The 23,617-nt window shown below is 47.5% G+C and overlaps 2 protein-coding genes across 3 annotated transcripts in view; one reads left to right on the forward strand and one right to left on the reverse strand.

Annotated features, from left to right (window-relative positions):
- Positions 1–648: 648 nt before the first annotated feature.
- Positions 649–7,855, reverse strand: six4a (SIX homeobox 4a). The gene is made up of 3 exons (XM_083683061.1): positions 6,849–7,855; positions 4,142–4,824; positions 649–3,091 (listed from the first exon to the last, which is right to left on the reverse strand). Exons 1-3 carry the CDS (start codon positions 7,574–7,576, stop codon positions 2,454–2,456), a joined length of 2,049 nt encoding a protein of 682 aa, XP_083539187.1. The 5' UTR covers positions 7,577–7,855; the 3' UTR covers positions 649–2,453.
- Positions 7,475–23,617, forward strand: part of mnat1 (MNAT1 component of CDK activating kinase) — a 31,195-nt gene continuing 15,052 nt past the window's right edge. The window contains exons 1-7 of one of the 2 annotated variants that reach the window (XM_083683064.1): positions 7,475–7,592; positions 8,652–8,742; positions 13,115–13,267; positions 13,741–13,814; positions 14,805–14,908; positions 15,057–15,197; positions 16,440–16,568. In XM_083683064.1, the coding sequence (XP_083539190.1) occupies positions 8,654–8,742; positions 13,115–13,267; positions 13,741–13,814; positions 14,805–14,908; positions 15,057–15,197; positions 16,440–16,568 (690 nt within the window). In that variant the 5' untranslated portion in view covers positions 7,475–7,592; positions 8,652–8,653. Of the gene's footprint in view, positions 7,593–7,884; positions 7,900–8,651; positions 8,743–13,114; positions 13,268–13,740; positions 13,815–14,804; positions 14,909–15,056; positions 15,198–16,439; positions 16,569–23,617 lie in introns of those variants that run through there. The other variant, XM_083683065.1, reaches the window with a different exon arrangement.

Consider the following 23,617-nt stretch of genomic DNA (forward strand, 5'->3'; position numbering starts at 1 on the left):
GCTAGCCCAGGGAAAGGTCTCTTGGGCAGGGCTGTGTGGAGCTGTGGACCCCCCACCCCTAAGAGCAGTACCTCTGGAAATCTCATTGCTGTTTATTTGAATTACGGGGGCTGAGATGAGAAAAGGAGGGCTAATGAATTCCAGGTTGCCAGGCATGTGCAAACGATCACTGCAGGTTTGCTGGGCACAGTTCTAGGCTTGTTGGATTAGGGCACGCCTGTTATACCCCTATCCTCACGGACTTTGGCTATTTAAGCCCTTTAAATATATCGAAAACGTATGCTTCCTGTCTCGAATTTAGATATACTGTAGACATAACATCAAACATAAATACAACTCAAATGTTTAATTTAGAAAAAATCTAGAAATTATTTTTAATCAATGTGAGCATTATCAGAGGGTGAAGGAGAACATTGAAAGAAAAAACAAAAGCGTGCCAGTTTTGCGTTTTTATAAATATAAACTTTTAATGCAGTATGGAGTTTTAGAAAAATACATTCACATCATTTCAGATTACAAACATACAGTTCAAGCTAAGATTAAAAAACAACAACAATCTGTTTTACCGTATGCCTGTGGCTCATTTTTGGTATATGACGTCGGAGCATGTAGACAAAGTTCCTCTGTAGTGTCTTGACGTCAGTTCTGTTCCTAGCTCTATCGAGGCGGAGTTTAGGTCTCGGAAACTTGACAAAAGAAAATGTACTGGCCACTCTATGTGCGTGGTCTGTGTTACTCACTCTGTTACTGGTATCTGTTCCCCTCTGCCGACCTTGAGGTTGAGATGGGCTGTTGTGGTTTTGTTTTATGTGTCTCTGTGGCAAATATAAGTCTTCAGTTGTGATCGACTCCTCCTGCAGTTCTAGATTGATCAGGTCCCCACATCAAAACCAGAGGGGATGTTTGACTCCAGCCCTCATCTGACAACCAGGAAATGGCAAAAGTGGGACCGCTTTTATCAGAGAAGCCATGATATGACACTGCCTCCACATCAGTCAAGAAAGTACAGAGAACCTTTTATCATACTGAAATCAACAGTCAAAAGTAAAAGGCACTAGTAACCAGGATATTCTATTATTGTTGACTAGGTTTGCCATGCAAATGTACACAATAGAAATCCCTCTCCATATGAAACACTATTGGGCTGGACGTGGATACAGAGGACATCACAGACACTGCATGTGGCTCTCCTTTCTCAAACACAGTGCTCTTCTTCCATCACCTGTTCCTCATACAAACATGTACACACACACACACACACACACACACACACACACACACACACACACACACACACACACACACACACACACACACACACACACACCAGCAATAATATTCATAATGTGCTTGCATCTTACTCTGTAGAAAAATATGCTTGATGTGTTGTACAGACAGTTTGAGAGACACTTGAAAATGTATTATGTGATGCCTTAGATACCTTGAGCTGCAGCATATAAATGGAAGGACGTACTTGCTCTACATGCTCTACATGTTCAATTCGACTGTTACATCTGTACCATCCTCTCTCTCTCTCTGCCTCTCTCCAACACTAGTTGAAGCTTTCTTTAAAGTAGGATTCTTTACACATCCAGTAAGTCTCCCACATAGATTTGCAGAGGTGTGTTTGAAGTTCCCTTTGAAAAGTCTACAATAGTCTGTTGTAGTGTTGTCATGGTAGTGCAATTGGGGAGAGGTCAATGCAGTCTGAGATCCTATAGGACAGAAAGGCACATTCATTTTTAAACTTGAGTCCCTGGAACATGCCCATACCACGCTGAATTATCCTCAGATCATATGATAAGATACAAATTATGAACACAGGGATGACTATTGACTTGTTTGACATTCAGTGAATTTGAGGTTCTTATTGAAAGGCAAAATTGCATAACCCAGCAAATGCTGTACACAGTGAGTGACCTATAATGTATATGCAGTGCCACTGTAGTGGTTTTAGTGAACATTTTCACAGAGACACTTTCCCCTTACCCCCTACTAAATGACCTTTTTGGTTTGACCCAGATGACGCATTTAGTTTGGAGGAACGTCCTGGTCACATGACTTGGGCCATTCCAACACCTGCTTCTGCAGATCAAATCCGCTCAACAGGAAGTAGCAGGTGTTGTCTATAAAAATGCACACTTAAATGTGGTTCAAATGCATGCAAGGGACTTCTGCTATTTGAAAATAATATCTACTCTGTCAGACGTAGAGGAAGAATCGAGGGCTTTTAAAAGATTTAATTACGATGAATTAATGGTGCCTATCCAAGGGGTTTGTATCTGAATGGAGTGCATTGTAAGGTGAATGAACACGACATTAGCAAATAATTTAACACTTAGAGGAAATGAATGGTAAAAAAAAACACACACACAAAAAAAGTAAAAAGATTCACCACATCACTGCTCGGGGCAGATATGAGTGCTTATGGAAAAAACGTCCTAGGTTATTGGTTAAAGGTCAGCCATGTCCTCATCCATCTGCACTGTCTGTAATTTGGCCAGCTCCTTCCCCTCCACCGGCTCCATCTCCCCACACATGACCCGCACCATATCATTCACCCTGCCCGTGCTAACGTCCACCTTGTCGTCTGACGCAGACATGTAGTTGCTGTTCATGCCGGGGCCCAGCATGTGTGTCTGGTGGGAGGATGCCTGCTGTGGGTTGTGGACTCTGAGGTACTCAGTGTGCTGGAGGTGGTGGCTGGCTGGGTCTGTATGGGCCATCAGAGGGGTGCTGACAGTCAGGGTGGTGTAGACCTCAGGCTCGGGGCTGGAGGAGCTGACCGTGGTGACATCAGAGGCGGAGGTGGGGCCCTGGCTGGAAGGGACCTCCTCTGAGTTTGATGGATAGCGGAGCTGGCCATTGGGGTCCAGGTGAAGCCCGTGGTGGTAGGTGGAGTACACCCCACCGCCTCCCTCCAGGGGCTCCTTCTTGATGGAGGTGTGCCCGGCGTTACTCATGTTGTAGAGCACCGTGCTGTGATGCTGCTGCTGCTGCTGCTGCTGCTGCTGCTGCTGCTGCTGCTGCTGCTGGTGGTAGGAGTCATCGCTGGAGGAGCTGACTGCTACATTGTTCATTGAGATGGTACCTGGGGGGGTAATCAAATGACAGGTCAGCATATGTTCTTTTAACCCTTCACCTGGCCTAATGCTCCTATCTCCACACCAGTATAACCCCTCCTTTATCCTGACCACCATAGTTCTCTCAATCTCTGGTCTCAATCTGGCTGTACTGTACTGTGCTTTACCTCAGTATGAATTCTCTGTTGTGTCTCTCAGACACTTTATGAATTTTGGAACTGACACTGTTGGACCCAGGAGGGTTGTACATGTAAAGGCCTGCAATGTGCTAGCAGAAAGGGATATTTTTTTCCATTTTTTTTCCTTTTCTTTCTTGTTGTCCTGGTTTGAATTCTCTGCTTTACGTCAAAGTAAGTGCTGTAATGACTTTTTCCCTTGTTAGTGTGTTTTTCAGTTCTCTGATTGTCTGAAATACATTCTCCTCTCTCCCCTAGAGGTCAAGGGTGTGCTGTGATGATGAGTGGTGATGACTTCAGAGGACCACCTATATCACCACACAAAATACTAGTGTGTGTGTGTGTGTGTGTGTGTGTGTGTGTGTGTGTGTGTGTGTGTGTGAGTGTGAGTGTGTGTGTGTGTGTGTGTGTGTGTGTGTGTGTGTGTGTGTGTGTGTGTTTGCATGTGTACTTCTGCTTGTATTTCCATCCCCAGCTCACTTCAGTGTAGTAACCTAGTGTTGCCTTCTGGGCTCCGACCCAGAGTCATGCAGGCCAAATGTTAACGCAGCTCAGGCATATTGTATGCACTAGAGGCCTGATGACTAAGCCGCTGGCTATAACAGCCCTTGACTCATACATTTTTAAGGAGGGGAAAATGCCTTGTTGCTCGAATGTTTTCTGCCTATATGTTGGAAGTTGGATGAGGACCCCAATGCAAAACATTTTTCTTCTATGACAAGTTATAATTTCAATGTATTTGCCAGCGTAACGCATGCATGTAGCAAACTACATGCACTGCATACAACTCCATACGACTCAGGAATCGAACATTACATTATGTGGCATCCTGGTCTTACTCTAGTTACTGTAGTGTAGCCAATTGAGCTGGTGAAGACCCACCTTGTGAGAGTGCTGAGGTGGAGCCAGAGGAAAGCTGCAGGGGAGAAAGACCTACGTTGCTGTTGAGCAGTGAGGTCCCGTCGCTGTCGGAGACACCACTGGGGACATGGACCAGGCTGTAGCCGCCCAGCTGGAGCGCCCCTGAGGAGGAGCTGAAGGTGAGGACGGATGAACCCCCGTTCTGGGCTGCCATGCTGTGTACCCCCTCCATCTTCACCTCTGCCCCGTTCACACAGCCTGAGTAGGTGGCGTAGGGCAGGGCGGAGTCCACACTGGAGCCACTCAGGCCCTTCTCCTGCATGTCCACACCAGAGCCCCCCAGCAGGACCCCCCCGGAGGGCCGCAAGGGGTTGAAAGCCAGGGGCTGGACGCCGAGGTTCAGCCCGTTGAAAAGGATGTTGCTGGGGGTCTGGAGGTAAGACGAGCCACCGTTATGGAAGACAGTGGAGGAGTTGTTACTGGTCACTAAGTTCCCGTTGAAGAGCACCCCGCTGCTGGACCCAGGGGGCATCTTGATGTCCCCTATTTGTTGGATAATCACCCCACTGTCCAGAGACCCTGTTGGCAGGGAAAGGCTCCCATGGGTTATTGCCCCATCCGATGAGTCGGAGAGCGGTCGCGGAGAGAGCTCCTCCTGTCCTTTGCTAGACTCATCCTCTGTGCTGTGGTTGCCATCAGATTCACTGTGGATCGAGTGAGTGAGAGAGAGAGAGAGAGAGAGAAATAGAGAAAGTGAGAGAGAGAATAGAAAATAGCTCAGGGACTGACTGGTTGAAATGCTATTGGTAGAATTTGGTGAGAATTGTGCAGTTCATATGAAACAGAATTGAAAGCAGACAAATAAGTAGTCGTACTGGTTTTACTTAAGTTGCAATCGTGTGTGTGTGTGTGTGTGTGTGTGTGTGTGTGTGTCTCACACACAGACTAGTAGATGTCTTGTGAGATAAAAGTTGCATACATTTGAACTGTACTTTATCACTACCATACCATTATTAAATGGTTCAATGAATATTTCACAAATGATTTCCGTGAGGTTGATATGGCTATGCAACATTAAACAGCATTCAAGGCCCATCTCAGCATAATACCAATATAAGGCTTCGACTGTGAAAATAGAACAACTGATAGATCTCACAAACCTGACTGTGTAATACTTTGTTACTGGTAAGATTTGAAAGATGGTGTTGGCAAACGTTTCACCCCATGGAGAGTAGGTTTCATTGAATTGTAGCTCCCACTGTCAATGTTCATCTTAAACAGACTCCTTCAGAACCTTTTAGGCAACATGACAACAATGACATCAACAGTGACCCTATACCATTTGGCGCAATACATTCCGGGGTGACAAATGCCAGCGGCCACTGCGCGACAAATGGTCAAAGAATTGTACATATTTGTACTTTATTCCATGATGGTTTATATGTCGTTTTCTATTTGGGTTATTGCAAGAACGCATTTGCGCTTCACTGTTGAATAGTTGTAGGCCTAATATTAGGAGCGAAATTAAAAATAGGCTAATTTTATTTTAAAACGTATTTTTCAATGAGTGATCGTAACAGCTGCACCCCCACCCCCCGACCCAAAACATCGGCCGCTGAAAAACAAAGCGCCCCATTGATTCTGAACTCTTGCTTCATCGTTCGAAGATTTCCTATTCAGCCATACCATTTTTGTCACTCGAAGTTTTCAGTCATTTAATTGTTGCTCCGTAACGTGTATAGTGAATTACAAAAACGTTCTTCAAGCTAAAATGCCTTTGAGCAGTTTATGACATCATCTTTCGGTAAAGGTGTGTGTGTGTGTGTGTGTGTGTGTGTGTGTGTGTGTGTGTGTGTGTGTGTGTGTGTGTGTGAGAGAGAGAGAGAGAGAGAGAGTGAGTGAGTGAGTGAGAGGTCACCTCCACCAGGTGCGCGCGAGCTTTGTTCACAGAGAAGAAAACATTAGAGAATATGTCTGTCTCTCTGGGGGTGGGGGATTTTCAAATGAAACGCTGAACGGGAGGCTTTCCGATTCCCCTCGGCTTAAGAGGAAAAGTCAATAGCCAAAATGATTTATGTGGTGAGGCAAAGACTTGGATTCAGTGGGTTTTGAAGACTCTCTCTCTCTCTTTCACACACACACACACACACACACACACACACACACACACACACACACACACACACACACACACACACACTTCACTTCATTTCAAATGACTGTATGTAAATGTGAATGTAAAATAAAAAAGGAACAGCATTTAATTAATCTATGAATGTAGGGTTATATAATAAAAAAAAATCTGTAAAACAATGTAAGCTTTTTAAAGCAGGATTTGAGTTTTTTAAATGTTTGTCATTATTTGTGCTGCTGGTTTACGTGTCCTTAACACCCGAACACACGCAAAGGAAACCCGACCTGAATGGCAACAGCCTCATATTTCAAAACATTAGCAGCGTGCATACTACCTGGTACACTTTTTTGTTTCGGAATTATCTAATGTTAATGATTAACGCTGTGAAGTCACACACCAAGCGAGCTCGATTATCACGCAATACAGGGAGGCAATAGTGTGTAGCCTCAGTAGTGACAGCGCACGCCAGCGTCCTTGCAAGCAATTGCTCAAAAAGACCTCTGGAATACCTGCTTATAAATGTACAATTACGCAGTTTGCCATTGGCATCGAAGCCAAATGGCTCATTATAATCACTGTTTTTTTCAGTCTCACCTTTTTGATTGTGCTTCGGACGGGTTTCTGTCCCTCTGTCTCCTGTTTTTGAACCAGTTGCTGACCTGAGTCAGGGACAGTCCTGTGATTTTGGCGAGGTTTCTTTTCTCAGCAGGAGAGGGGTACCTATTATGCTTATACAGATCCTTCAGCGCGTTTCGGGACCTCTCTTTGAAGCAGTATACTGTCTCCTCCCCGTCCCAGATAGTCCGTGGGAGAGGGTACTTTCTCCGCAGGCGATATTTATCCACAGCGCCCAGGGGTCTCCCCCGCGCTTTCTCTGCCTCGGTGTACCGTGCCTTGTACCACAGGTCTTGCAAAGAGGAGTGGTTGGACGGACTGAAGCTATGGTTTTCTAAAATACTGTAGAGCTCCTGGTACCGAGCCTGATGAAAAGCGACAAGGGCTTGGGCTTTTAGGATGCTTTCGTTGCCACGTAGAAGGTCACTTTGTGGTAAGGACCATAAAAACCTAGCCAGCCGGTCCACATTGCCTCCCTGCTGCAGAGCCTCGCAGACACACGCCACTTGCTCCGGGGAGAATGCCAGCGAGGAAGTCGCGCTCACCAGAAGTTCAGTGTGGACCGCATCAGTGTTCGAAGTTGCGCGCTCCATAGACAACTCCGCGGTATCCAGCGCCAGAAGCTTGATGCACTCTCGCTTGTCCGTCTTCACATTTTCCTTCTTGATGTCATTTGCAGTTGTGACTTCTCCTGAGGAAGAAGACATTTTTCAAGCCTTCCTGGTAAGTCACTCCTCCCTGGTTTCGGCAAGCCTTCAGCCGATCAGGTTACCCCCTCGCCATGCGAACGCGATCGAATGTCTGGCAGCGGCTGTAAGTGGATAGCTCTCCTCTTTCGTTCCAACGTGACTTTTACTCTGCGGGAACTGTAGCAAGAAAGGGGCATTGGGGTCTGTCTGCAGGAGAGCACGCGATTGGCCGCGAGAGGCTCCGCCAGGGAGGAGCGACTTCGATTCAGAGACGAATGTTTAGTTCCTAGATGTCAATCAAACATGGCGTACAGTATTTCAGCCTCTCTTACCTGTACAAGGTGAATGCGTTTGGCGTTCTGGGAGCGGAATGTCTTTTTTGTCTGTATTATACCTTAGCTTATGAATTATGATTGACGTGCCCTATGCGAGAGTGGAAAGAAAATATTTGATGAAATGAAATGCAGTAGCCTATTTTAGAGCTTACATTATGCATGCAATTACAATTTCAATGAATATAGGCTGCTTCAAAGCAACCTGATATAATGATGAGAAGTGAAATATTTACTTCCAACTAATGATTTGAGTTAGGTTAATTATTAGCATTTGCTTTAATGATTAAGCCTATCAAAAGACAATATTATAGGCTAATGATAGGCATAATGATAATGAATTGGTCTTTGTAATCATGAATATAGAATGTTTTTGTTAATGATGCTATTTTACTTCATTTTCTCATTTAGTTGCTTTGAAATAGTTTGTTCCATAATTTGAATTATGTTTTTCTCAATCAGTGTGCACTGGTCTTAGTGTGCATTCATTTCCTAATTTGAAGCGTTTGCCTGATCATTTTAATCTTTAATTTGAGGACAGTTTGATAATTGAACACAATTAAATGGGATAATAAGTTATTATGAGTAGCCTATAATGAGTTCGGTACACTTTGGTGCGTAAGAGGAACTAGTAGCTAGGAACTATTTCTTACCACTGAAGTCCTCTCCGGAGTATTTTACTGTGACACAAGTTACCACTTGTGAACTGTTAAGAAATAGCTAGCTAACGTTAGGTTGTTGGCAATTTCTGTGTTGTACAGATATGGACGACCAAGGATGTCCGAGATGCAAGACAACGAAATACAGGAATCCGTCTCTGAAACTGATGGTGAATGTTTGTGGGCACACGCTGTGAGTATATAGTTTGACCATCCTACCCAGTGTCGCACCAGCTGGCTAGCTAGTTAGCTGGCTAACAGCAGTTGTTGTCTTGCTAACTTCTTATCTAGCTGGTGTTAGGATAGTTTTGTTCATAGGAATGACTTGCCAAGTTGCATGTGACCTCCAAGACATTGAAAGAAAAATAATAAATAATGTGTATGGGACACACATTGACTGACACATCATGATATTTTACGAGGATGTCTAGACAAGCCAATAATGCAGTATGAAGTCTGCAGGTGCCAGCTTGCCATATACACACGACTAAGGTTCTACACGGTGTGTTATATTGGACTGAATTGGACTGAAAGCAAAGAGCCAGCCATAGTTTTTGTGACATTCTGAGATTGTCAGGAGGAAAGGATGTCGCCTAAACATTCATGTTTGTTTTCAGCTCTCTATCACCTAAACGATCTCCCTTGTCAGGTGTCCTGAGTTACACATTGTGGGCATAAGATGCCATGATTTTATGATTATCCGAGCCTACTGTACTTGAAACCCCTTTCAACTTATTAAACTCCGGTTGAAATTGTACCTCCTTTAGGCAAAAGAACCGTAGATTGCAATGAATGTGTCCCTGTTTTGAATGCGTGCCCTTCTCATAATGAAGGGGACAGGTTCGTTTTATGGGTATCGCACTGTGACAGTGGAACGTGATGAAAATGCAAGTGTCTGCAGGAGTATATATATCCAACCCTGCATGTTTATTGACCGTCCCATCAGGAAGTGGCCGTGCTTCGTCATCAGGTCAGCACACTCATAACTCAGAGCCTCTGCCTGGACGGAGGGTCACACTGGGAGAAAATTAATATAATTTTGCAATGAAGCAATTTGGTGGGACGCCCTAGCTCAGGTCACCTTGTCTTTGTTCTTCTGAGCTGTTTACCAGGTAATCTGGGTGCTGGTAGGAAACAACATCCTCCACACATTGTCTTTGAATGCCCCCACTGCAGGTGATTTATCCAGGTGCTAAACTAGCCTAGCCTGTTTGATTTCAAGGTTTGCTATGAGGTTGTGTTCACAGTTGGCACACAGTTGGTAAACAAAAAAAAAAGTGCACACACTGGCTACATTGTTGTAGAGGAAATAATTATTTCTTAATCCTGTTGTCCTGACATGTCTACCTCCCTGTCTGCCTGCCTCCCTGCCTGCCTGCCTGCCTGCCTGCCTGCCTGTGTGTGTTGGTCAGGCTGTGGCAAGGTATTATCTGTGTTAGTGGAGAGTCTTGCTGACAGCTGACAACGCTGAGAAGCCATTCCAGTCTAGGCTGTCCTGCGCACTGCAATATGGAACCGCTCCACCTCCAGCCCGAGTCTAAATTTAAACCCCACAGCAGCACATTTAGTGTCCCTGTCGCCTGTGGAACTGGCCTTCTGTTATTTATTACCTACGCGCTATGACGCATGGCCTGTGTCCTTTGGCATTTGGTGGCGGGCACTGTGCACAGATGACGGTGGGCCGGGGGATTCAGCGGGTGGGTTGGGTAAAGAGACGGGGTGAGATATGAGCGCCACTTCAGGTGGGACTGAGCTTGTGTGTCCTGTGTGTCTGTCACCTACCTTTTCGAGGGGCAGCACAATGCATCTCACCTAAGACTCTTGTTTTTGAGGTTTTAGGCATCTCTTTGCTCACGCTTCATGTCTGATGATGAAACACGGTGTAATATATCGGGGTCCTCTTACCCTTTAGTGTTTTCTGGCCGTGGGCCTACAGGTGTTGGGTGTCGCAGGCAGGAAAGGGGCGTCACAGCAGGTTAGCAGTGTGATGATGACCAGGTGATATCTGCACAAAGGGAGCTCCTGTCTGTCAGCCACTGCTGTGTGGGAGTCCAGAGCACACAGAGGGCTTCATGGGAGGAACAGGTGATCTAGCCTAGCCCCTACATGTGGCTGTGTTGTTCCTGCCTTCTCTAGCGTAGAAGAGGCAGGGAAAGAGGGAGAAATGGAGGCAATGTCACAGGCCCTTGGGTGTGTGTGTATGTGTGAGAGAGAGAGGGGCAGGGGCGGGGGTGTGGGGGGGTTAGCCTACTCTTTGCTGAGCCAGGCCCTATTTACCTCCCCCCTGACCTGCTGACAGCTGCAGATGGGAGAGATATGAGCCAGGAGCTCTAAGCAGGACAGGTGAGAGAGAGTAAGGGGGGAGGAGGGGGGAGCGAGCAGGACTGTGCACTCACTCACCACTGCTGCAGTAAGAACAGCCTTGGGAGAGACAGACGGCAAGCTATTGAAATTGTCAATGTGTGTGTAATGGACCTATTACAGTGTGTTCTCTCTCCTGGCCATCAGGAGAGAGGCACAATCAGAGAGCTGTCTTATGTAGAGGTTATGCCTTCTGACAGTCTCCTCCCTCCAGTCTGATGGCTTCACCTCTTCACTCTAGAGTTACAGGATTTCCCTGTGGAGGGTGCGTTGTCTGGTCCACTTATGGGGCAGGGGGCAAGCTACAACCCACTCCTGGCCTTGTGTGATGAATGGGCTCTTTGTGGGCCTGTAAAGACAAGCGGCAACCCCCCCATTTCACCTCCATATGGTCAGGCCTATACATCTCCTGTAGCCTGGGGCCACAGTGAACATCTGCCCCTTCTGGAGTGTACTTGATCTGGAGGGTCTCGTATGGTCCTGGAGACCAACCAAGTACATGTTGGTTGTTTTGCCAAGTTTATAGTCCGGTGTTTTACATTGGATTATAAGAACACTACTGTTCAATAGAAGGTGTGCTGGTGTTCATGAGGTCTTGGCAGGTTTGTCTTGTTTGACCCATATCTCACAGGCTGTTATATATAAACAGGTAAAGTCCATAGCTCTGCATTTTCTCCCATAACTGTTTGTAATTCTGCTGATGAGGTGAAAATGGTTGGCTAGACGCCCCTTTCAATATATGTTCTTGGAGACTCATTTTCTGGAGTTTACAATAAAACTGCAATGACAGCTCAGGCGTGGTGATTGACTTCAGAAACAAACTTGTTTGAAAATGTTTTCAAAATGGAAAAATAAAAGAATAGCCTGCTTTTCACTTAATTTCAGCACATCCGGGGGAAAAAAAAGCAGCATTTTGGCTATCTTTCTGGTTAAAAATGGCAGTAGTCAAAACCAGATCTTGACATTTGGAAACCAGATGTTGGGGCTTGCTTCTGAAGGTGGGTGAGAACAGGAAGCCCACGCAAGGTGAATTCCTGTGGAATAAAGCTCCACAGAGACTTAATTAAAAGACTGGACTGTGCAAACGTTTATCCAGCCCTGCCGCCCCACAAGCCCCCTAGCCTACTTAGGGAAGATTTAAGGCCGTCTCCATTGTCTTCAGGGTCCCCTCCTCACTTGAGTGTGATTGATGGGTAAACGCCTACCTGCTTAAAGGTGTGACTGATGGGTAGAGGCCGGTCGCCCCAAAGGTGGGACCGGTTGTCATGGTGCTGTATTATGACGCCGTATGGAATAGGTTGACCGTCCCATCCCCGTTGGAATGTCTCAGGGTTAGGGTTAGGGTTAACCCTAACCCTAACCCTCTCTCAGTTACTGAGGGAATGCCTCTGAAGCACTAAGGGCTAAACCAGACAAATGGAGGAATGCTTCGACTCAGACGGTTGAATTGGATAGGCCTATCAACTGCAGTTCTGTGGTTTATCTTTCTGCTCTTTGAAATTCATCGGCCGTATTACAATATCAACTGTTTCGTCTTGGCATTTTGATCCCGTTGATATTAGCCTCGTTGCTGAACCACTTTCAAGGCCATTGAAAATGATTAAGATCCCGAAAAATAAACATGTTGAAAGAACCCCGGAGCCCCAGAGGTTTCTTGGAATCAGTGGAATTTGAAATAGTTTAGTGATGAGAGAAGCTGTGGGTGCATTACTGAACTGGATTTTGTCATTTGTATTGTATGCAACGTGGCACACAGAGTCTTTTTGAAATTGTAGGCTTACTTGAAAAAAAATAATCTGTCTACAGTTTTTCCACTGTAGACAGACACTCTACAGCAGGGGTGTCAGATTTGTGTGTGTGTGTGTGTGTGTGTGTGTGTGTGTGTGTGTGTGTGTGTGTGTGTGTGTGTGTGATCAACATTCCATTCATAATTCCAACCCTCTAACTATGCTGTTATTGAAAACTAGTTCACAAGAAACCTCCAACCTGCCAGGCATGATGACTAGTAATGGAAATGGAGCGATGATGAATCAAAGAAATGTTAGACTGTGAGGAAAGTGATATAGAATTAAGGCCAAGTGGCCGACACACACACACACACACAATTGATTTTGACATGCCTGCTCCATAGATTTGGGTCTCCCCTGTGCAGTCATGATTCTCGTGTGTACGTTCAACCGGTCCGTGCGTGTGTCTCCCCTCAGATGTGAGAGCTGTGTGGAAATGCTGTTTGTGCGCGGCTCGGGGAACTGTGTGCAGTGCGACACGCCCCTGAGGAAGAGTAACTTCCGCGTGCAGCTGTTTGAAGACCCCGCCGTCGACAAGGAGGTGGAGATCCGCAAGAAGGTGCTCAAGATGTGAGTGATGGACAGACGGACGGGCGGGCGGGCGGTGTTTCTGGGCATGACGGACGTGGGGGGAGGGAGGAGAGGGGTGTGTTTCTGGGCATGGGGGGGGGGGGGGGGGGGAGGGGTGTGTTTCTGGGCATGGGGGGGGGGGGGGGGAGGTGTGTTTTTGAGCATGGGGGGGGGGGCTGTTTGTGGTCAGATCACCCCTCCCACTTCTTAAGCTGCCTTTGTCTTAGTCATTATGATGTTTGTTTTGTAGACAAAGACCCTCCCTGGGGGGGGGGTCAAATAGGAAGGCTCTTTCCCTGCCATACGTTTACCTTACAGCTCCTCCTATTGTTTATGTCCCTCTCCCCTATCTTTTCCAACCCGTGTTATTAAAATATAATGCATGCATATTGAGCACTGGGCATACGGTTTGGGCCTAATGCTTATTTAAGTGAAATTAGATTCCACCCTTATTCCCTTTCCTCCATCCACAGATACAACAAGAGAGACTTTGACTTCTCCAGCCTGACCACATACAACGACTACCTGGAGAGGGTGGAGGAGATCGGTAAGAGGGGGGGCCTCTGGTCCAGACAGGGAGGAGGGAGGGAGGGAGGGAGGGAGAAATGCATGGTCTTAGTGCATTGATTTCTCCCTGGCCTTGGCACCGGGTGTTGATGTTGGACAGGCGTCAGTGCCAGTCAGGGTCAGAGATCCAGAGTCCCTCTGCCAACTCAGAGATCTGTCAAATGGGGTGCGCTGCTCTGTGACAATGGGTTAGACCTCCCTCATGGCCCAGGCGGTGCCCGACTACATTAACATCTTTATAGTTGTGCTGCATTAGAATTAGATGTGGTCAATCACCTCAAGTAGTTTTCAGGTGCATTGTGTATAGCTTCTTTAGTTGTGTAGATGCGGCCTTTAGTCAGATCGTTTTGCCCGTTGAAGAAATATTAAGCAACGTAGCCTTTTGAATAATAACTTTTTTGATGATGTCATTTATAAACCCACTTTAAACCCACGTTATTTTTTGGAAAGAATTTCCAATCCACCGGGCAGGATTTCCTGTTCCTCTCCGTCGCAACGCTCCGCTTGTTTTCACTACACAAATCTGACTGCCTAGCCAATAGGAAGGGACCTCTGATGTTCAGTAGGCCCGCCTCCTGTCAATCTCAACTTCCTGCACATTTGTCAGGAAATAAGTCCAATCTATTTAATACGATTAAAACAGGCACATTTTACATTACGGTTGGCTAAGTATTACACAATAGAATTTGAGTGTTATAGACTTTTTTGAATTATGGCGATTCTAACAGTAATTGAGGAAATCTAAGTATACCATCAATGCATGTTAAAAAAAAAAAAACTTGAATTGAATACTAGTGCTTGACAACTAAAACACGTAAATATAGCAGAGCATCACTTTAACCTTAAACTATTCAGATACACGACTATACTGTATATTAGGGAAGTTGACATCTAAGCCCTTTTTGTAGTTGGATTCTGTTACTGGTATGTTGATAAAGGGTTGTTCCTCTCTTCCCCTGTGAATGTCAAGTCTATAACCTGACCAACAACATAGATGTGGAGGGCACCAAACAGATCATGGAGCAGTACCAGAGGGAGAACAGGGACATCATCCAGAAGAACAAGGCCAAACTGGTGTGGACCTGCAGCTCCATTCTCAATATCTATCAATCAATCAATCAGCATTTCTTGATTCCCTCCTTTTTGCTTTCCCTCTGCCATCTCTCTCTCTCTCTCTCTCTCTCTCTCTCTCTCTCTGATTCTCTCTCTCTCTCTCTCTCAGGGGCGAGAGCAGGAGGAGTTGGAGGAGTTGCTCTTGTTGGAGCAGCAGGGAAATGAACAGCGGAGGCTTGAGCTTCTTCAGGACGAGCAGAGACAGCTACAGGCCAAGAGGAAGAACAAGCAGGCTCTACTGGATGAACTAGTGAGACACCACACACACACACACACACACACACACACACACACACACACACACACACACACACACACACACACTGCCACATAGTGTAACAGGCCAACTGGAGCAAAAAGCAAACTAGAACAATCCAGTAAACATCTTGTTGCAATCCAAAGGGGAGGAACAAACAGACTATATAAGATGAACCAAACACACACACACACACACACACACACACACACACACACCGCCCGTGGGTCCAATGACTGGGATCATTAAGAGCTTATTACAACTCCTTCTGCTGTGTTACTGCTGAACTATCCCTGCAGCATTGTTAGCATTCTGTGATTCCAGCTTGCTGGCTCCATTGTGTTTATCTGCAAGCCTTTGGAAGTGATTGTCCCTGCTGATCTGCATGTTGAGGAGCCATTACAGATAACAGGTTAAGCTGTGTGTGTGTTTGTTTGTTTGTTTGTTTGTTTATGCAAGGCCTTGTCAGCTGGGAGATGAGAGCGCCATTCACCCCCTGGGGACTCTCCTGTGCTCTACCATTAAGATATTTCTGAGCCCAGGTGGCTCTCTCTCTCTCTCTCACACACACACACACACACACACACACACACTGCTACTATGCGTGACACAAACCATAAATTATCAACAATCGAGTAGGTACACTTTAAATGTGTGTCGCAGAAGCCATCTTTGGAACACTTTCAACCTGTTCATTATTCTGCTCCACGCCTATCCGGCGATGAGGACACAGAACACTCCCGGTCCTGTCCCCACCATCCACCCCGACAAAAACGTCCTGCTCCCTCTGGGGACAGCGTGCTGGGGCTTGCGTTTCTCAGACCTCTATGCCTGGCAGTGCTCCACCGGAGAAATTGAAATGTTTGACCTTCGCTTAATGGAGGTGAAGACGGCGCAGTGCACTTGAAAAGCCCCCACATCCCGCCACACTTTTGTTAACATGGTTTGCATCAATAGTTTGATGGCTAGCCTCCGAGTCCTTGGTCTGTTAGCGGCACGGTTGTGGAGAAATGTGTATGATTGATTAAACTAAAGATTTTCCAACACAGATATATACAGTATATTCACATTCACATTCACAAACATGTATTTTTTTACCTGAAGCGAAAAACCGTGTTTTTCGTGAACTAACACACACATACGCACACACACACACACACACACACACACCACACACACACACACACACACGGATGTATACGCTCACATGCCTGTAATTTATGTGTTCCTCTCCAGGAGCGCTCTCATGTCCCCGCCACCATCCTGCTGGCCCAGCACAAGGACCGCGCCGCCCAGCTGGAGACCCAGATTGAGAAGCAGAGGCAGGTGGTCAAGCCCACCCTCTTCTCCACAGGCATCCTCATTGTGAGTAGTTACTGCACACACAAAATATGCACTGCCTGTACATGCTGGCTTAAAGATACTGCATAGTTTGCATACAAACAGCAGCCGATGCAGGCTAGCTCACACAGACATGCTTTATGTCCAGTTTGCACCCTCGGTCAGACTAGGCCAGCAGGATGAACTTGCAGGAACATTAGCGTCCACGTTCAGTGATAATGCACGGTTAGCGTACTTACGTTTTACATTTATGGCAAATCCCTGCTCCAACTCCCTCAGACAACGCTAGACTGTGGTAATGTGGTGCTGCTGCAGTCAGTTCACCTTTCACCTCCTTCACGCTCTCCATTTCTCTCCCTTGTCACACCATTACATTTACAGACGTCTTTATCCAAAGCGTCTTACAACAAATACATTTGTTTAAGTAAGTGAATCATCTATCCATCAGTCATCATAAGAAGAAGTAATCTATGGTAGGACCTGGGGCTATTGGCAGTCACAGTGCTTTTTTTTTTTTCTTTTTTTTCCAGGAGAGAAACCTGTACAGAGGGGTAGTGGGGATGAAGAGGTCTGTATGTAGCTTAGCTTAATAGGGATCGTGCATTGTCAGCATACACACACACAGTGTACAGTTCAGGTCAATGCTAACTGTGTAACCATTGTGTTGGTCAGTTTAGATTAGCCTAATGCTAATGCCTGGGAGCCCCTGAAGGAGGATGTTGGTGTGCGTCGACTCCCTGACTGCGGTGCTTCCTCTGTGGGAACGGGCCCTCACCCTCTCAGTCATGTCATCACATTCCTCCAGCGGCCCACTGAGACGGGGATGAGGGTTCTGGCTCCCTTCGTTCTGTTGAGCTGTCATGTTTGTGTTCAGGTTGCCTGTTAAGGCCTTCCTTCCATTTCGCAACCGCTCTGTTTTTTCACTGTGTTTATTTTCATTTTACTGTGATGAGATAAGCCAATGTCATCACGCACACCCCCCCCCCTCCCCCCTCCCCCCTCCCCCTCCCAACCCCTATGAGAGGGGGGAGGGTTGTCTTCCCAGAGTGCAACGGTGTGTGGGAGAAATTTCAGCTTGAAGCTCACCCATTCCATTCCTTCTAGTCTCTTCCACTCTATCTCTCTCTATCTCTCTCTATCTCTCTCTCTCCCTCTCTCTCCATTCAGTCTCACACAAACAGTATCCACCTATTGGTAATTTTTCACACAGTATCCACCTATTGATAATTTGGCCTCCAGAGTTTAGACACCTTTTCTTTGTCTTATCAGCCCACCTAGTAGGGTGACCCCCCCCCCCCCCCCCCCAGGGTAGTGTAGTTCAAGCAGGACATGTTATATTCATTTAAACCCAAGGAGGACATGATCAACCCCCACTCTTCAGCCACCAATGGAAAAAGAGATGGTTCAGTAAGGCTGGCTTCAGATAGAGGATGTGGTTCTCTCTCCTTAACTGATTTGATATGCAGCATGAAGTAAAACTTGCTGATGGAGAGAGAGAGGGGGGGAGTGTATGATGGTGTTGCTCTTGGCTCCGACCATGGCAGTTTTTCCTCACTTCTCCCCCCCTCTCTCTCCTCATCCCCCCGCTCTCTCTACATCCCTCTCTCTCTCTCTCTCTCTCTCTCTCTCTTCTCATCCCTCTCTCTCTCTCTCTCTCCGCATCCCCCTCTCTCTGTCCTCATCCCTCTCTCTCTCTCCTCATCCCTCTGGCCCCCGGGTGGGATCGAGCGGTTGCCATGGCGCGTCTGGGCGACTGTGCGAAAGGTTTCAGCTGGGGGGACGTGTGGTTTTGGATTTCCTTCACCCCAGAGTCCGTAAGACTAACTGCTGTTTGAGTTGGTGGGATTTCAAGGCATGGCGGTTTATTCCTGCAGAAAGCTGGTTTTATTTATTTATCTGTTAGTTTGCGGGTCTCCTATCGAGAGAGGACTTCAACAAGAGAAGTGCCCTGCGGCGTCCTGGCGTTGCTGTCGCTGCAGACGCAGTGGAGAGGGAGATGAGATGAGAGGAGGTACAACTAAGTCAACAAGAATCTCAGAAGTCAGCTGTTGGGTTTCTCGCCCCTTTTCAATGACATTCTCCATAGTGGTGTATGAACTTCGGGGTACTTCTGAATTGTCTAAAAAAAATTAATATATATTAATTTTTCCTTCTTCTAGCATTGTGACTGCCAATGGCCCCCTGGTCCGAGCATAGATTACTTTTTGTTATGATGACTGATGGATAGATGATTCACTTACTTAAAGAAATGTATTTGTTGTCGCTTTGGATAAAGGCGTCTGCTAAATGTAATGGCGTGACAAGGGAGAGAAATGGAGAGCGTGAAGGAGGTGAAAGGTGAACTGACTGCAGCAGCACCACATTACCACAGTCTAGCGTTGTCTGAGGGAGTTGGAGCAGGGATTTGGTGCTCACAACCTCCCCCCCCCCACGCCAGCGTCCCCCCAGGGCAAGGTGAGCTGTCACTGGGGATGACACATCTCCCTGTTTTTGAGCCGTCTAGGCGATGGAACGTGAAAAGCCTACAGCCCGCGAGGATGCCCCCTCCCCCTCCACCTCCACCTCCCCCTCCCCCTCCACCTCCACCTCCCCGCACTTTGTCTTTTTATAACACGTGAGCTCATGCTGAATGTAGTTGTGTGTCAGGGTGTTAACGGTCCATGCAGCCGGATATCTCAGCCATGCCAGTGATCCTGTGATCCCGTGTGATTGAGCAGGAGAGGAGAGGGAACCTCGAACCTGGGGGGCTCTGAGAGTCACAGAGGTGTGTGTGTGCGTGCGTGGACAAAAAAGGGAGAGAATCCCAGAGTCTGTCTCAGTAGGATAGCTTGAGTGTGAGATGGAGTCTTTGTGTCCCAAAGTGAGGGGGAATGGATGGCGGAGGGATAGGGATCCCTTTGGGAAGTTACCCTGGGTCCAGGTGCAGTTGGGCCTGTTGGGATGAGCCTGGTCTTGCCTCAGGAATGGTCCAGAATCAGCCAGGGTAATCCCACACTTTGTAGCGCCAGTGAACAAAGAGACACTCTCCCTTGATATTGCGCACACACACACACACACGCACACACATTACCCAGCCTGGGCAAACATCCTTTGAAGACCAAAGTGAAGTGCACTCTTTTTAAAGTAGACATCCGCTCAAATCAAAAGGTATTGGATGTGTGGGAGGTAACTCTTCCCTGCTGAAACAAGCTGTTTGTCTCTCTCTCTTCTCTCTCTTCTCTCTCTCTCTCTTCTTGTTGTAGAGTCTAACAGATATGACAGAACCTCAGTGCCTTGACAACAAACATCTTAATCTGCTTCCTCTTTACAGAGAGAAAACTATTAGCATTGTTTGAGGTTAGGGGCCTTCAGTTTAATGATTGTTGATCCACTGGTGTGTCTGTGTCAGTTGATCATTGTGTTTTCCAGTCTGTCTGGGCGAGCTAGGGGGTTGTCCACAGTCTGCCGTGCCTTCGTGCGGTTGACCTGTGGAGAATCTCTCCACCTTAGTCCAGCTTTCAGCACCATCTTAAATAAAACGTCCCACCGCCACAGGGGTGAGGTACACCCCTCACGGCCCACACAGCAGCTGACATACCTGACGAGGCTGACATGTGCCCCTAACGAAAGAGAGAGAGAGAGAGAAACACACACACAATAGACACCACACAGCAAAACTCATATACACACACATACGCACACACATTCAGACAAATGCGGGTGGAAAGTTTATCCCCAAACACAGATGTGTACCTGGCTAAAATACCCAGGGTTCTTTCTGGCTTGTCTCCATTGTACTCTTTGGGAATGGAATCTAAGGGCCGTAGAACACACACACACACGCACACACGCATACGCACACGCACACACAGACTTGGAGCATGTTTGCTCAGGCCTGTTTTCCGTGGTTGAGCTGTCCTCTACAGTGACCTCTGTTTGGTAGTCATGCCTCTTAACTGCAGGCCAAGCACTACTGGCAGACTGGCTCAACCTGTTCTACTGGGGAGCCGGTACACCACACAAACACACACACACACACACACACACACACACCACACCACACTGCTGCTTTCCCTTCAGTCTTTCTCTTTCACTCTCATATGCACTCACTCACTCACATTTGTTATTTCTCTCAGTCCCTTCATGTTTTCCCCCTCGTCCACCGTGCTCAGATATGTTCTGGAACTCTGCTCCCTCTCTCCCCTGTGTGTACGGATTAGGCACGGGGATCCTAAGGTGTGCTAAAATACGTTTGCTGGTATGCGTGTTTCCATTTATACGCGACCATGATTGACATTCATTTTGACTTGTGTGTCATTCACAGCTCAAAGGCAGGCCTGTTTTATGTGGGAGAGGGCGTGACCCCTCACCTTTGCCCTTTGCTCTTATATTCCAGTGCTGGCATGCTGGCGGATGGCTGCGGGGTGTGGAGGGGAGGGGGGGGGGTGACTCAGGGGGGTAAAAGAGAGTCCCTGTCCCTGATTGGCACCAGCATATGTGGGTATTCACACTTGTGCCCCTGCCCCTGGTTTGGCCCTGTTTTGGTTGGCCCCACCACCCCACGGGCAGCCCGGCCCGGCCCAGCCCAGCGGAAAAAGGAGTTGTCAGCTTTAAGGGCTTTGCGCTGGGGCAGCTGCTGCTTGCAGGACGGTTATATTTAACCCTGAGAGGGAAGGGGAGGCGTTGGGAGGGCATGGGCTTTTACACTTGCTACTTGTGCTCAGTGGGCCAGAGGGGGGCACAAAGCTCTTTATCCACACAGAAGCACTGGCAGTACCAGGGCAGGGGGTGGCAGGCTGGGAGGGCTGGGAGGGGGGGAGGGGGGGAATCACCCGGGGGAAGGCTTCACTCGCTTGCTGGTGCAGGTGGTCCTAAAGTCTGCTCATTAGACTTATCCCCAGTACAATCCCAAACAGAGGCCCTCTTCCTCCTGCCTCTGTCGGTTGTGATTGGAATAATTATCACTGGGGCCATTAGTGTGTGGAGCCCACCCACTCACCCCCCCTGTGGCCCCAGCAGGGTTAGGCTACATGCCCCTGGCCTGTGTGTGTGACGGGGTTTTTGTCTGTGTGTGTGTGTGTGTGTGTGTGTGTGTGTGTGAGTGATCGGAGGTGCTGATGGAGGGGTTTGGCTCCAGCGACCTTGGGACGTCCTGCGGCGCTGCAGAGTCAGGGTGGAGAGGGGCTGCTCAGGGGAAGTGCCAGCGGGACTGTGTGTGTGTGTGTGTGTGTGTGTGTGTGTGTGTGTGTGTGTGTGTGTGTGTGTGTGTGTGTGTGTGTGTGTGTGTGTGTGTGTGTGTGTGTGTGTGTGTGTCGTACTATGCCTCCCTTGGGCAATGCGTGTGTGATCACAACTCATGTCCTGCTGTTAATTACGAGTAGCCTTGAACAGTGAATAAGTAGCTCCCATGTAGTTATTTCTACATCTTGATGGAGTAAAACATAGAGGGTGGTACTCCAGAGAGCTGTCATAAACCTGATGTCGGCCTGGCCTGGACTGTACTACTAAGGTAGGGAGGATTAGGGAGGGCCAGAGGAGGAAGGGAGTACTGTAGCGTGATATGATTTTCTCAAGTTATCCTCCCCTGCGGTTTTATTGAGATGGATGGTCCCTAGAGTTGTGTTTTAGTGTCACAGGGGACATTTAGAGAGTCTTTGACACACACACACACACACACACACGTATCCTGGTTGTAAAATGGGCCTCTTTCAATGTTGTTAGCAGATGTTTGTGTTGGCCCTGAGGTAGTGGAGCTGCAGTTCCATAGTCCCTCTTTCCTCCATGGCCTTAGCTGGGGGGTCTGTCTCTCTCTCTCTCTCTCTCTGTCCCTCTCTCTCTCTCTCTCTCCCTCTCTCTCTGTCTCTCTCTCTCTCTCTCTCTCTCTCGGACCGTCATGTGACTCAACGGGACCTCGCCCCTGCGTTGTTCCACTGTGCTGACAGAGTAATCACCGGAGCGGCAAAACAACCATATCCACTGATCCACACAGACCTTAAATAGAACGTGATGAGTTCATGATGGAGAGTTTCAGTGGTGCAGTGTTAAGTGTGAGGGAGGGGTCTTTAGAGGGGGGAGAGTTTTGTCTCGCATGTTCCAGAGTGGCATGATCCCAGACCTCCTCAACTGTTTATATTCAACGTTTGGAGTCCTTATTGGACTATATGGATTGCAGGGATGATGCTGCTGGACTAGACTAGTGTGTTGTGTTGGGGATGAGACAGGGTTTCAGTGCGAGGTGGGCTGAGTGTTTCCACAGAGTAAGTTGATATTGTGTGGGAGTAGACATCCTCTTGGCTGAGTTAGTTACTCCGCTGTGTGGAGATGCATAGGCTCCTGGTCCTGCGTCTGGGAAGCGTCATTATGCCTCATTATTCATGCTGTAGGGAGGCTTTTGGCCACAGTGACGACAACTACCAAGAAGCAGATCAACAATTAGCATTTGTGGATGTTGCAGTGGTGCAGGCACTTATCCTATTTACCAGAGTAGGAGGGAAGCAAGAGAGGGTGTGTGTGTGTGTGTGAGAGAGAGAGAGAGAGAGAGAGAAAGGGATGTAGGGGTGAGGTGTGTACAGTATGAGGTCCTGTGTCCCTGCCAGTTTTCAAGGTGCCCTTGGACAGGAATGCAACCTAAACTTCTCTAGACTGGGGGTTGGCTCTGGTCTGTCTGTCTGTTAAAAAAAAAAAAAAAAAAAAAAGATTTACTGCCCTCTCACCATCTGTGACTCTCTCTCTGTCTCTCTCTCTCTGTCGCTCTCTCTCTCTCTGTCTCTCTCTCTCTGTCTCTCTCTCTCTGCCTTTCTCTCTCTGTCTCTCGCTCTCTCTCTCTCTCTCTCTCTCTGTCTCTCTCTCTCTGCCTTTCTCTCTCTCTCTCTCTCTCTCTCTGTCTCTCTCTCTCTGCCTTTCTCTCTCTGTCTCTCGCTCTCTCTCTCTCTCTCTCTCTCTGTCTCTCTCTCTCTGCCTTTCTCTCTCTCTCTCTCTCTCTCTCTGTCTCTCTCTCTCTGCCTTTCTCTCTCTGTCTCTCGCTCTCTCTCTCTCTCTCTCTGTCTCTCTCTCCCCCAGTCAGTCTCTGTGATTGGCGCAGCAGGCAGTACTAC

Source organism: Argentina silus (assembly GCF_951799395.1).
Source record: "Argentina silus genome assembly, chromosome: 13".
Lineage (NCBI taxonomy): Eukaryota > Metazoa > Chordata > Actinopteri > Argentiniformes > Argentinidae > Argentina > Argentina silus.

Excerpts from the sequence above, each read along its gene's own strand:
- six4a (XM_083683061.1), bottom strand. The coding sequence starts at position 7,576 with ATGTCTTCTTCCTCAGGAGAAGTCACAACTGCAAATGACATCAAGAAG. Across the intron at positions 4,825-6,848 it reads TCCGAAGCACAATCAAAAAG|TGAATCTGATGGCAACCACA; the intron begins GTGAGACTGAAA and ends CTCGATCCACAG. Across the intron at positions 3,092-4,141 it reads CACCTCAGCACTCTCACAAG|GTACCATCTCAATGAACAAT; the intron begins GTGGGTCTTCAC and ends TTACCCCCCCAG.